This window comes from Falco punctatus, assembly GCF_963210335.1.
Source record: "Falco punctatus genome assembly, chromosome: 6".
NCBI classification, from domain to species: Eukaryota; Metazoa; Chordata; class Aves; order Falconiformes; family Falconidae; genus Falco; species Falco punctatus.
The window spans coordinates 5,364,196-5,377,963 of NC_137585.1; the positions used below are offsets into that span (position 1 = coordinate 5,364,196).

The 13,768-nt window shown below is 48.7% G+C and overlaps 1 protein-coding gene across 4 annotated transcripts in view; it reads left to right on the plus strand.

The window, feature by feature from the left end:
* The window catches only part of LSAMP (limbic system associated membrane protein), a 1,038,741-nt gene that overhangs the window by 710,961 nt on the left and 314,012 nt on the right, over window positions 1–13,768 (plus strand). For 2 of the 4 annotated variants that reach the window (XM_080393373.1, XM_080393376.1), the window contains exon 1: window positions 12,352–13,191. The exons of 1 other annotated variant lie outside the window; for it this stretch is intronic. In XM_080393373.1, the coding sequence (XP_080249499.1) occupies window positions 13,107–13,191 (85 nt within the window). In that variant the 5' untranslated portion in view covers window positions 12,352–13,106. Of the gene's footprint in view, window positions 1–12,351; window positions 13,192–13,437; window positions 13,477–13,768 lie in introns of those variants that run through there. One more of the 4 variants, XM_080393378.1, reaches the window with a different exon arrangement.

Sequence of the window (13,768 nt, forward strand, 5' to 3'; positions counted from 1 at the left end):
ATTGCTTATATTCCAAGTGTTAAGAAATAATCAGAAAGCATTAATCATTTCTCTGGCTGGTCTAACACAAAAGGAGAGAATCTACAAATAATAGTGAATATTTTAGGGTTGTGTTTTTCTGAAACACTTCCTAGTCTTAAACTTTATTTTCCTTTAACTTTAATTTTCTACAGTTTTCCGTTCTGACTCAGTATTATTGTGACTTAGTTGCTGTGGTTTCCAGGTGAGTCATCAAAACAGCTTTGCATCTTTCAGAGCGATGCTAGAATTTGATAATCTCTTCCATGCTGGCCAGAGTCAAGGAAGATGAGAGCTATAACCTGCTGGGGAAAGTTATCCTGAACTGCTGGATTCAGGGAGTCAAAGTTGAGCAGCTTGTGCATCCTGTTTGGATCTGCCATTAGTGCTTCATTAGCTCAATAACCATATTCCAATCACAAAATATTTCTCCCTTTGTACTCAGCCCCATCCATCTCCCATACAGCTATCCAAACACTTGGCAGCTTTATGGAAAGGTATCACAGGAGCTAGAAATGATGGACCCTGGCTTTGCATCATAAAAGGTCTTGAGTGTGGAGCTAAGGGTCATGTGTTCAATACTGGTGACATCTTGAATCTTTCTGTTAGGAGTTGAATACATCTAGTAAACTAAAAGTACATTGCATGGTCCCCACTCACCAAGACACTGACTCTGTCCTGGCCAGGGTGCTCAGTGTGTGTTAGCATCAACTCCTGGGAGTGAGGAGAGCTTCAGAACGCTTGAGAATTATCCTGGAAGTTATAAGGAAGTCTTGGTCTGCAGACGAAGCGGGGTTTCTGCCCTTTCTGTCTGTGCCGATTTGTTTTGCTTTCTTGTTGTAAGCATATTCCCTGACAAAAAAAAAAAAAAAAAAAAAAAAAAAAAAAAGACCACAGATCTTGAAACTTTTATCTTTTTCCCATTCAGTCATCCCAGTAGGCTGGAATATCACATACACCACTCTCACCTTGCTTGCACGCACACACAAAGAACAGTAGTGTCATATGTCCCTTTCCACAAAGGACTGTGCCCTGTGCCCTCCTTCACCTGTTTCTTTCCTTCTGGACATTACAGTACCTGGTGCATCACCTGCAGCTCTGTTGTGCTGTGTAAGTGGTGTGGGGAGAGTTTTCCCTGTGTGAAACCTAAATCCTTTGTGCAATTCTCTGTGCCAGCAAGAGCGAGCAACCTTTTCAGTCCAAAGATGTAAGCCATGACACGTTCACAGTTTCCTGTGTATGAACAGAACTTCTGCCTCATGGAGCTTTCTCATTGCAAAGCTTTGAGGGACTGCAACCGCATAGTGTATGAAGTGTTGATTTCTTGCAGTTGCCTTTGGACATTTTTGAGTGTTCATGGTCTTCCTCTGCCTTAATCAACAGTGCTTCATCTGCACAGTGGCATAGAAAGAGCTGCCCAGTACAGAGCCCTCATCAGTCCAGCTTAGTAGAACATAGGAAGCAGCAGGGGCCATTCAGAGGCTTTCTGTTTCTTCTGTAAACATCTGTGTGACAGATGTCAGCATTCATTTACAGACATTATGTTTACCAAAATGCTTAAATTTCACTTTCAGCCAAAGTTGAGGTTCCCTTGACTTTGCTTTTGTGATATTAGTGCAGATGTGTTGGCGTGATGGTTTACAGCAAACAGTCAAGAGTCTTCTATCAGCAATGTGACTCAATGGGCAAATACTTTTGCGCCGGTATCCCAGCTACTTGTTGAACCTTGACCCTTGCTTACAGATATTTCTCTCTTTCAGCCATGGAACAGAGGCTAAAAATTTCAGCTGGTAAGAGCAATGCATCCCCAGCACCATCAGAGGTATAATGTGGACAAGGCTTCAGCTTTTCACGAAGCCCTCATCAAACCCTTACCAGCAGTGGACAGATTTGTTTCAGGTGGCCTCGAACAACAGTGGGTGTGATCTGTACGGGATACACTGCTCATGGCTAGGAGTTTGGTCAGCTTGGCCTTTTGGTGTCTGGGTTTGGTTGTTGGTTGAATGACGGCAATGAGACAGGGCAGTTTGTAATTACTGCATATTCAGCTAGTGCAGATATTTCCCAAGGAAATATTCTCGTGTCCGTGTTTGTCAGGGATATGCAGAGAGTTTGAAGTCAGAGGAAGACATTTTTCGAAAACTTACATTAGTGTATGTGCTCTGTGTAGCAGCAGGGAGAGGAAAGAAAAGGTCTGGAATTAATCCAGATTTCCAGAGAGCCAGATCTGTTTGAACCCCAGTATCCTCTTTCCTGCTAGCTGACAATTCCCTTTCTCCTTGCTGGCCGTTTAGCAGATCTTCCTGTACAGCCGCCTTCTGCCTCTTGGCACTGGAGGATGGCCCAGGTATGAGGACAGCGCCAGGGCATGCCAGCGCTCTCCCTGCCATTCCATTCTCTTGGGTGGTTGCTTCGTATGCCCCAAGCACACAGTCAGTACAGAAGGAATTGCTGGTTTAGGAACATGAGAACCTCGAGCTAGCTGCACCCTACTCCTCACAGCTGGCTTTTGCTTTTGGTACCTGGCACCCCCTGGGAGTTTTATTTAATAAATACCAGTGACAGCAGAGACCTAAAATACAATTCTTTCTGTGGCGTATCATCTGTTTAGACTTGGGTCTCTTGCTGCTGGCCATACCCAATGCTTTCAGGTGTTGGGAAGCATTCAGAGGCGAGTAGATATGTCCCGTTGAACATCGCGCTTGTGATAAGAAGGGACTGGACTTTAAGGTACCTGCTCGCTCTTTCTGTCATGTAATTCCCTGCAGATACACATGGGCAGAGAGATGCTGTAAGAATACAGGCTTCCTGCTGGCATTGGTTTTTGTGTTCTCCTCTGCAGAAAATGTTTCTTGAATAGGGACCTTTAGTCTGAACACTGCTTTCACTTCGTATTGTGTTCTAATAATATCACACAAGAGACATGAAATGGCTTTGATCATAGGGAGTAAATGCCACCAAGTAGTCTTCTTCCTCCAGCCTTTTCCTTGCTACATTAAAAATTCATGGGCAATAGCAGCTTCTTCTTTTCAGGACTTCGCTACATCAGCAGATGGGGAGAGTGGGCAGGAATACCAGGTCATGTTGATGGACAGAACAGGGGTGTCCTGACAGAGCTGGAAGCCGGAGAAATTTGCACTTAATTTACTTATGCTGGGTCTATCTGAGGCCAGTCAAATTCAGTTTGTTCCTCACTTTGATGAGCAATAAGCTTACTGGAAAATTGTTGTAATTCAGTTAAATGGATGTGAATTGAAGGTATGCCTTAATTTCCATGTTTGCTTTGTTCTTTGTGCTGCACTCATTTCCCAGCCAAGAGGAATTTACAGGGAATGAGGGCAAGAGGAAGACTCAAAGAGGTGAAATTGTATCCCCAATCCAGTGAAATCGGTGGCAAAGCTCCACTTGATTCTGTCAGGGCCAGGATTTGTCCAAGGGACCTCTGCCTGTCAAAATTGCCTTTGATATCTCAGAACACTGATAGACCACTTAACTTGGAAGATTCTTTGAGCTTGGGGCTCCTTCTCCCTCAGAGACTTGTCAGATCAGTAGGTTGCAAGGGCTTACTCAGGCAGGTGACCCCCTGCGTTTGGCAGCAGTGTTTTATCATCCCGAGCCTGTAAAATGCCTTCCTGCCAGCTCCTTCATGCTGTACACTCACCAGCCAAAAAGCAGCTCTGGTAAACCATTTTTACCAGTCTTTCTCATGACTGTGAAAGTGGTTGTCCAGACTCTTGTCTGGAAGCTTTTAAAAATGCCCCCTAGATTTCTGCTTTAGGGGAGCTGTTTCAGGGTGTGCGCATCCCTCATCCAGCCCACTGCAGCAGTGTTGTAAGCAGTGGTTCAGAGAATTTATGTCCCCTGAGAGTTACTGCTTTTGCTGATAGGTATTGCTTCATCTGAGCAGTTTGCAAGTACAGCCACGCTCGGGTTTGTTTCGCCTTATCTAAGTTGATTTACACATGAGTTGGGATGAGAGTGGAGCAGGGTGGTTCTGAGATGGGGTTCTGGTGCTGCTGCAAGCAGTGAAGCCCACAGGCCACCCAGCTGCATCCCAGCACAGGGCTGTGCTGGAGGCTCTGCCATCCTCTCTGACAGAACCAGGTGCTGGAATCACCTCCAGCAAAATGCCTCCTCTCCCTGAGAAGCCACACCATTCCTGTACCTCTTGGTGGGCAGGTCCTCCATTGGTCCACCCTAACTCCTGCTTCCCCGTGCTTAGACTAGGACCTAAGATTCCCACTCCTGGCCCTACTTCTCTGCTGGCTTCATCCCCAGGACAGTGCTATTAATCTGGCATCTGTCAGCTCTCTTAGAGGCTGCTGCAAACACCCTGTTTCCCCCTCTGGCACCAGGTGTTGGGCATTGTGGCAAAATATTACACTAGGAACAAATCGGGACAAAGTGAGACTCAAATAGGTACAACGTATTTTTTCAAGAAGATGGTATTTAACAACAGATGATCATTTAATCTAAGTGTACAAGAATTGGTTCAGTAGCTAGATGATAAAGGAAATAACATTTGTGCTTAACATGAGAAATTCTTAACCTGGGGTGGTCATTAATTATTAGACCTACTGGTACAGGGTAGATCTGTGCAGTTGGGGCTGCTTGAATCAAAGCCAAGAGCCTTTCAACAACTAGGAGCTCTGGCTGAATCACTGCTGGTGTCTTTTTTGCCAGAAGTGGGTGAGTTTCTGTGGCTTGGGCCAGACAGCTGGATGAGGTGACCTAAAGACGTCCTTCCTAGCTTTAAAATGTATGAATATGACTGGGCCTGACAGGGGCATGGGGGCAACCTAGGAGAGAAGCTTGAAAATACCAGGGTGTGGAGCTTGGAGAAAGGAGTGGAGAAGCAGTGTGAGAAAGGGGAGAAGAAAAGCTAAAATATTAGAAAGTTATGTTGCAAGAGTAGGCAGGCGCTAACTCCAAATGCTGATGCAGAGACATCCCTGACCTGTAGCCTGTGAGGATGGTATCGAATGAGCCTGTGTCTGTGGGACAGTTCTGGTTTGTCATCTTGATAATCTGGATGTGTAAAAGGTGTTTTCCTCATTTTCAGACCTGAATGCAGTGAAAAGATAGGAAGTGTTTTCAGAAGCTTGAATTCAGGCAGGTCATAGTTTCAAAGGGACCCTTCTCCAAATTTATGCATACAAATTTCTCTCTCAGCTTGTTGTGCATGAGGCTTTCTGACAGTGCCTGGTCTCCCGATAGCATCACAAATCTTGAGAATCTCTTTTGTCTTGCTGAAGGCCTCAGTTTAAGTTTCATAAAAGCTATGTTGGAGCTTCTGTAATGGACAAGAAAATGCACAGCACAACAGCCTGCCGCACTCTGTTCTTCACAATAAAATTAATTCTCTGGTGATGATGAATGTGTAACATAAATGAATGTATCATTTCAGCAAGACTTTGGATCTCTCTTCTGCATCATCACCGTCAGAATGATGATTCTCATCCATTAGCATTGTGTTGAGAACTCCATGCCAGAGCAGGTCATCAAATGTGCAGCAAGGCTCAGCAGAATGGGTTTGACCACCTCTTAGTTGTATAGAATTCCTGTCTGCAGTGATCCTAACATCCCTTGCAACAGCCAGGCACTTGTTTTGGGGCTTGTTAATGAGTACTTTAGAAATAGATCACACCTGGCATGTTCTGTAGATTGTGTCTTGCAGGAGCTTTCTGTATTGTAGTGTCAGATCCCCCTGCAGCCTTCCGTGCTTCATCCTTTGGATGCTGTTGGGGGGGGGGGGCTGACCCTGGCTGGGTGCCGGGGGGGGGGGGGGGGGGCTGACCCTGGCTGGGTGCCGGGTGCCCACCAAAGCCGCTCCATCGCTGCCCTCCTCAGCTGGGCGGGGGGAGAAAATACAGCGCAAGGCTGGTGGGTCGGGGTAAGGGCAGGGAGATACCAGCCGCCGACTGCCGTCACGGGCAGAACAGGCTCGACGTGGGGAAATCAGTTGAATTTATTACCAGTCAAATCAGAGTAGGGTAATGAGAAATAAAATTAGTTGTTAAAACACCTTCCCCCCACCCCTCCCTTCTTCCCGGGCCCAGCCCCGCTCCCGATGTCCTCCTACTCCCCACCAATGGCACAGGGGGGACTGGGGTCAATCCATCACAGCTGTTCCCCTGTGGGGGGTGTACTCACGCTTTCCCCTGCCCCAGTGTGTGGATGCCCCCCATGGGTGCAACCCCCCAGGCCCAGGTGGTCCCAGGGGGTCCCCAGCCCTGCCGCAGCCTGGGATCCTGCCCCAGCATGGGGGGATCTGCCCCACCATGGGCTCCATGGGCTGGGGGCACAGCCTGCCCCCCCAGGGCTGCATTACAGGCCAGGGGGGAGCCCCTGCTGCGGCGCCTGGAGCCCCTCCAGCCCCTCCTGCCCTGGCCTGGGGGCTGCAGGGCTGTTCCTCCCAAGTGTTCCTGCTCCTCTCTCTGGCTGCAATTGCCGTTGCACAGCAGCTTTCCCCCTTTCTTAATTCCGTTATCCCAGAGGTGCTACCAGCATCGCTGATGGGCTCAGCCTTGGATGGTGGTGGGTCCTTCTTGGAGCCGGCTGGCACTGGCTCCATTAAACATGGAGGAAGCTTCTAGCAGCTTCTCACAGAGGCCACCCCTGTAGCCCCCCTGCCTTTCCACGCAAATGCAATACATTCCACCCCTCACCTCTGTGAATCACATATTTTAGAATTATCACTAAAATCCACATTCATCGTGCAATCTTCACAAACTTCACTCACAGCAACAAAAAAAGAATTCCCCACATCAAAATCAAAATAACGTCATCGCAATACCAAACAAAAAGTGGACAATTTACACACAATCCACCCCTCATCCTTTCACCACAATTATAGCAACTGAAAATTCCCTGTGATCATTGTGCTCTCTAACATTGTTCAGTCCATGTTTTGTCTGTTACCTCTCCCAATTACTATCTTTATCTTGAATTCCTACTGCCCCAGGCTGGGCGCAAAAAGGCCTGTGTCATGTTTTAACCCCAGCTGGCAACCAAGTGCCCGGTAGCTGCTCGCTCGCTCTCTTCCCATCCCCCTTCAGCCCCCAGTGGGATGGGGAGGAGAATCACATAAAAGGTAAAACTTATGGATAAGAACAGTGTAATATAAAGAAAATGTTATTGTAATAATTATAATCGTAATGAAGAGGGAGATAACAAAAAGAGAGGAATAAATGCCAAGGGAAACAAGCGATGCACAATGCAATCACTCAGCCCCTGCTGACCGATGCCCAGCCAGTCCCCGAGCAGGGGGCTGTGGACCCCAGCCAGCTCCCCCAGTTTATATCCTGAGCACGATGCCCCGTGGTATGGAATATCCCTCTGGCTAGTTTGGGTCAGCTGTCCTGGCTCTGCTCCCTCCCGGCTTCTTGTGCATCTCCCCACTGGCAGAGCAGGGAACCTGAGAGTCCTTGACTTAGGTAAGTGCTACTTGGCAGTTGATAGTGTGTTACCCACATTATTCTCGTGCTAAATCCAAAAGACAACACTGCACCAGCTACTAGGGAGACATTTAACTCTATGCCAACCGTAACCAGGACGTATTGGAAACTAAGGGTATGTTAGGATCTCTGTAGTTGGATCTATGTAGTTGGAAACTTTGACAGGCCCTGAGAGACAGGACAATTTTAAATGGTTAAATCAGGCATCTGCTCTGAAGTGCCCTCAAGAGAAGATTATCTCTCTGAGGGCAGAGGTAGCCTAGGGAGATTAGCTTTTTATGCCTTTGTTAAAGCCTCATTAAGTGATTTACCCAAATTCACTAAGGAAATTGGGACTGGATATCTCCGAAGCCCTCCTAGAACATCCCAACCTCTGGGTCATCTCTCTGCTTGTGTGCTGGGAGGGACTGTTAACTATTGTAGCTTCTTTCTGTGAAGTCAGTCCTAATTACTTATGCTGAGGGCTGTAAATATCCATCAGCACTGGGAGGAAAGTTTTTGGGGCATAGTAGATGTATGAGGATAGAGCTATTGTCTTCCTATGGGAAGTAAATTACTTAAAGACCTGTAAGGTTGAACCCTGGCTCTGCCTGACTCATCAAGTCTTCCTTGACACTGGTGAAGTGATGATTTCACCCCCAAATCTAAAAGGAGAAGAGATCTTGAAGCTATCCTCGGTGGGAGGTATGGACTGGGTGTCTAGACCTGTGTGCCTAACTCCTATAGCCACATTTGGAAAATGCAGGTCAGCATAATACTTTGTCCCCATGAGAAGAATCAGTACTGGGATCTACTCTTTCCCTGCTTCCGATGCTGTGAGCTGGCCTTCCTTGGGAGAACAGGTCGTACGGTTCCCCGCCGAGGCTCCTGGCTCGGAGCCCGGTTCCGAGGTGTGGGTAAGGAGGTTGCTAATGGTACCTGATCTTGCAGGGAAAAGGCAGCGCCACACTCTCGATACCACTGATTGCTTCTGTGCTTGTGTGTGTAAGGCCGGAAGGGCAGCTTTTGTTTTAACTAAAAGAGAAGCTTGCTCTGTGTCTTGTTCCCTCTCGAGTAGGAAGGACCTGTTGACAGTGAGTTTGTAGCGCTACAAGCCCTTGCTGTGGGAGCAACCAGTAATTAAGGCCGCAAATCAACTGCAGTGCTAATTCTTTAATTCTGCTTGGACATATCCTGCTGAAAAGGCATCTTCAGGTTATTTTTCTCCTGCCCAAGCCTCAGATCTGGTCTTTAACTAAAGGACAAACTTTCTGGAAAGTCTGAGCACAAAATCTCTTTATCCAGTTGAACAAGGTTTTCTCTTTCAAAGGTGATAACGTGGTTTTCTACCCACGCAGCACAGAAGCAGATGAACTTCAAAGCTCAAAGCCTCGTGTCTAGCTGGTGGCAATCAGCACAGCTCTTTTGGCGGTGGTGGTGCCTCAGCTTACAGCAATTGAGAACCTGGCCCTTGGCATCTAACTTGTCCACAGCAGGATGGTCAGTTGTGAAAACAGATCGATTGCATAGTAACAAGGTTACAAATTGGTGAAAATCAGCTATTCTTGTCGAGGAGGGAGTTCTGCTACAGCTCAGTGACTGCCCTTGGAGGTGTTGTTGCGTGCATGTTATCATCCACAGTTTTGACCTATCTAAGTGCTCTCAATGCAGTAAATCCTTCTACCTAATGAGGTCCTTCAGAAGAAGCTTGGTCTTGTTGCATTACATGCCTGGATGTGAGGGGCCTAAGCTGGCTCTGATTTTCAGCATCAAAAACCAACTTAATTTGTAGATTTGCAAAATGTTCTTTAAAAATGTCTTTCTTAAAGCACATGCTGGAACAATTGGTTCTAGTATTAGAGCTATCATACACATATATTTTTCTCAGACTGTAGTTTTCCCTATAACATGTCCTCCATAAGTGCCTTGGGGATATGAACAAGTGGCATTGATGTTACAGGTGGCATGGGGTCCAGTTTGGTAGACAGCATCCTGTGCTTAGCTGACTTTCTTCTTTTCAGTTGTCTCATGGAAATTATTTCTCTGCTCTTTCCAGCAGACTCTAGCCTGCTGTAGATGGAGGCTGCTTTATCAGGCAGGTATAGGTGAAGGAATAGACAGTGTATGGCCTCTGAGGACTCCGTCTTGGAGTCTGAGGAGAAGGGCATTGATCAGTGAAAGCCCACCTCCTCCTCAATTTGCCACTAGAGGTATCTGCTGCATTCAAAGGATTGACCACTTCTCTCCTAGCCTTGCCTTTTCTCCTTCTCTCCTACTCCTGTGGCTCCCTGTGTCCCAGGAACTGAAGGAGAGTGAAATGTAGCTGCTTAATAAATTGGAATGGGATGCTGCCCTTAGGAGCAGGGTGGAAATACGTGCATGTGGGAGCTGCAGGTACTGGAAGGGAGGAAGGGGAGATCACCACTCCCCTGCCACGGTCCCTTAATCTTCCTTGCCATGTGCTGAAACCCCTTGGCTCTTTTCTATTCCTCTCCATAATTCCTCTGCCAATGCAACAAAATTGCATTTTCTCTGCATGGCTGAGAAGCTTTGAGCAGGCTCTGCTGCTGAGTACAGCAGTGTATCTTGACTGAACACGTTATAGCTCACAAAACATCATACGTTTTCACTCATCATTGCAGATACCCTGAATAAAGTCCCTAGATGCTTGGACTCTGCTGGCAGAGCAGTTAGGCAGTCACCTTAAAACAATCGTGTTCGTCATCATAGGGTTGGAGACTTGTGCGAGCCGTTCTCTTTTTGTATTTTTCAGAAATGTTGTTTCCCTGATTCCAGCAATATTTGGGAACAAGTCACCCGTTTGGTGTGGCTGGTAGTGAATGAAAGTCAAGTGACAACAGTTGCCATTTTGTGGCTGTTGGTGGTGTGAGCCGATGAGCCTCATTTCAGCTCCTAGAGGGCAGCCATCCACATCACACAGACGGCTCCCGCAGCTGGCTTGTGTGGTTTCCATGGATTGCTCTTTGCTTTTAGCCACCTCAAATGCAAAACCACCCATCCCTATTTGTGGCCAGAATCCATGCTTTCAGTGTCTGTTGGCTCTCCACGAAAAGCAGATGGCACTTCAGGCTTTCACTATGTCAGTCCCTGAGTATCCGTAAAACTGAGCTGCCACACAGGTAGGCAGGTGACCTGAGTACCAGTCCCAGAGCATCTCAGCACTGCATATCTCAGCGAGGCTGCCTGTCCAGGGCCAGCATGGAGGGTCCCTCCTTTGGCCATCGTCGATGCCCAGACTGTGATGTCTTCATCCCATTTCCCTCAAAGCTGGGAAGAGTAAGGCTACCCAGGCTGTGTCTGCTTGCGCTGTGGTTTTCCTTCCAGCTTGTACACAGAGCCATCCCACACCCGTAGTATGGAAACACAGGCACCTTCCTAAACCTGTATTCCAAATGTTTCTGCCGTGTCTTTGGTGGTGCTGTCCAACCTGCGCTCATGGAAGGGCATTGCTCCAGGCCATGTTCCCTTCAAACAGGGTATAAGTGTTCTGCGTTGGAGAAGGGTGATGTGGTACCTTCAGGGCTGGGCTCATACTGCCCCATCCATTCCTGCGTAGTGACAAAATCTGGGCAGTCAGGCTGGCCCTGCCAGTCCTGCACCTACCAGGAGTATTGGAAAATGGTATTAAAAGATGGGAGTATGGATTTGTGGTGTCCATGCTCTGATTGTTTACCTGAATTTTTCTTGAAGTTTTCAGAAGGTAGGGAAGTTAGAAAGCAGACCTGCTGTTTCATTATCTGCTTCCAGCAGGGGGAGATGGGTCCAGAGAGTCATTTCTTCTGGGAACACGTACAAAAATAACATTCTTTATTTTACTCATGAGGCTCTCTCCTAGGATTGGTGTGATTCCTGCTTGTTTGGCCTTTTATACCCAGGTAACCCCTTCCTTTTGCTTCTGTACGCTTCTAAAAGCAAATAAGACCTATCAGCTTTATGTTTTGTTTTTGTTTCATTTTTTCCAAGGTTTATGAGACCCTCCAGGGAATTTCTTCCTCATCTCTCTGTTTATTATGTTTATTATTATTAAATAGTTATGCTACGGTGGTTCTAATGAGGACTGTATAAACGCGTAGGAAGATGAAGACTCCCCCTGTACTTCCATATCAGTAGAGAGGAGCCTCTGAGTCTGCTGGGATGCATCCCAGCTTTGTAGGGAGGAACGGCCACATGCAGTCCCACCTGGAGTTCAGGGTGTTACCAGAGTCTGGGGACAGGATTCCTTCCTTCTGCCTCCCTGAAACCCCTCTCTGTCGTTCTCTGTATAAAACATATTGGTGCCACTTTCCATGAACTATATTTAACTAAGCATTAAATTTAGATTTAACTGGATAGTTATTGCCTCCTAAGTAAATACTCTGAGATAAGGAATTATTTAGTGAGCTCTAGCAGTTGCGTGGCAGATGCTTCTTACATTGCATAATAGTTAATCTTCGACAAATATGTTTTCCTTACTCCACTGGCATTTAATTAACATACAATAGCTTTTATTAAATGTAGATGAAACATATGTGGGAGACCCTTGTTAAAAGGATTGATGCAACATTTTGGCAACTAAGAGGGGTGCGTTTCTATCATTGGTAACTGCCTATGGGATCGGGTCTTTTAGCTGTACTTGACCTCTGTCACAAGAGCACGGAGGTTTCCTCTCGGTGATGCCCATTGTCGGGGATGCTGGCAGCCCGATGGCATCTCTCTGTCCCTTGTGAAGTCCATCGGCCTAGAGAGGTGGCTACTAGTCTAGCAGCAGCATGGTCTCATTCAGAGTAATACTCTTGTCAGGTGAAATCTCTCTCTGCAGTAGCTTGGGAACATCCAGTGTGTGGATTAACCCTTTCGTTCCTTCTTGTTGCTCCCCCTCTCTGGTGCCATCTGCGCCAAGTCTCCTGCAGGCGAAATGTCTGGATCAGCTCGCTCCTTGGCTTGAATACAAAGCAGTCATCTCTTTTGCCACTGCATGCCTGGCACTGGAGCAGTAATGTCATGACCTTAGCCCTTAATTTGTGGGCCTTTAACACATGCAGGGATTGTTTAAGTACCCATAGGCAGCACGGCCTTTCCATAGCAAGACTTGCAGGGGCCAGTTTCTAGGGGTTCAGAAAGCAATGGGACACATTCCTGGAAGAAGAAAATCAATCGAGGGCCATTAACTACAAAGACAGTGCCACTGGCCAGGGACGTGCCTTAGCCACAAATCACTGGGAATTAGGGAAGTGGCCTGGGGCAGTCCGGCTGCAGCTTGCCTTGTGCTCTGCTTCCCTGGGCTTTGGCTGGAGGCTGTGCTGAGGGACAGGACACGGGGTTAGAGGGACCTGTGATCCCATCCCATGTGGCCATTGGCATGCCACAGTGCGTTTCCCGTGCCTCTGCAGTTTGCACCCCCCAGGGCTGTGGGCCGGGTGAAGCAGCCAGTACCAGACCTGGGTTTTCCCTTTCTTCGCCCAGCAGCGCTGTGACTATGCAGGGCAGCAACTCTCAACAGAGTTCCCCTCTGCTTTTCCTGCACCTGCCACACTAGACCCCCCCTCAAACCACACCTTCTTTGCTCCCCCCCTCCCCCCCCGCTTTGGCCACAGAAGGGTTACGCTAGCGCAACATCCCTAGGAGCAGGCAGGCGAGAGCGAGCCGGGGGGGATGGCAGGCAGGCAGGCATCAGCAGCAAAACATACGGCTTATTCCTCTCCGTTAATTGAATCTCCCTTCTCGTGCGACGGTGCCGGTATGCGAGCGGTGGGAGCGCTCCCGGGTGGGCAGCGCCGCCGCCGGGCTCGGGGCTCAGCTGCGGGGACAGGCCGGGCATTCACACCGCGGGCGGCTCAATGCCGGCATTGTCTGCGGCCCGGCCCCGGGGCTGGGGGGGGCAGGGCGGGGGGGGGGGGGGGGGGGGGAGGGGGCGGGGGGAGCGATGGGCCGCTGTTTATCTGGGGAGGGGAGGCTGAGCGGGGAAGCAGCGCGGCCGAGGCTGCAGGGGCAGTTCCAGGGATGCTGCTCCGGGAACGGGCAGGTCGGCGGCCCCGGGCCGCGCAGCCAAGTTGTTCGCACTTCTGGCCACAGCTGCTTTGCCCCCTCCCCCGCTCCCCTTCCTCAGCGTTTTGTGGATATCGGCCGCCTCTTGCTCCATCCCCTCTGCCCCGCTCCCTCTGCCTCCCCCGGCTGCTCCTGCCGTCTCCTCTCTCCTTCCCGTTCCCGGCTCGCACTTCCCCCTCTTCCCCAGCCCCCTCCTCCTCTCCCTCCTCCCCTTTTCCAGCCCCCTCTCCCCCCGGGCTTCCCCCCTCTGCCCTCCAGCCCTCCTCCCC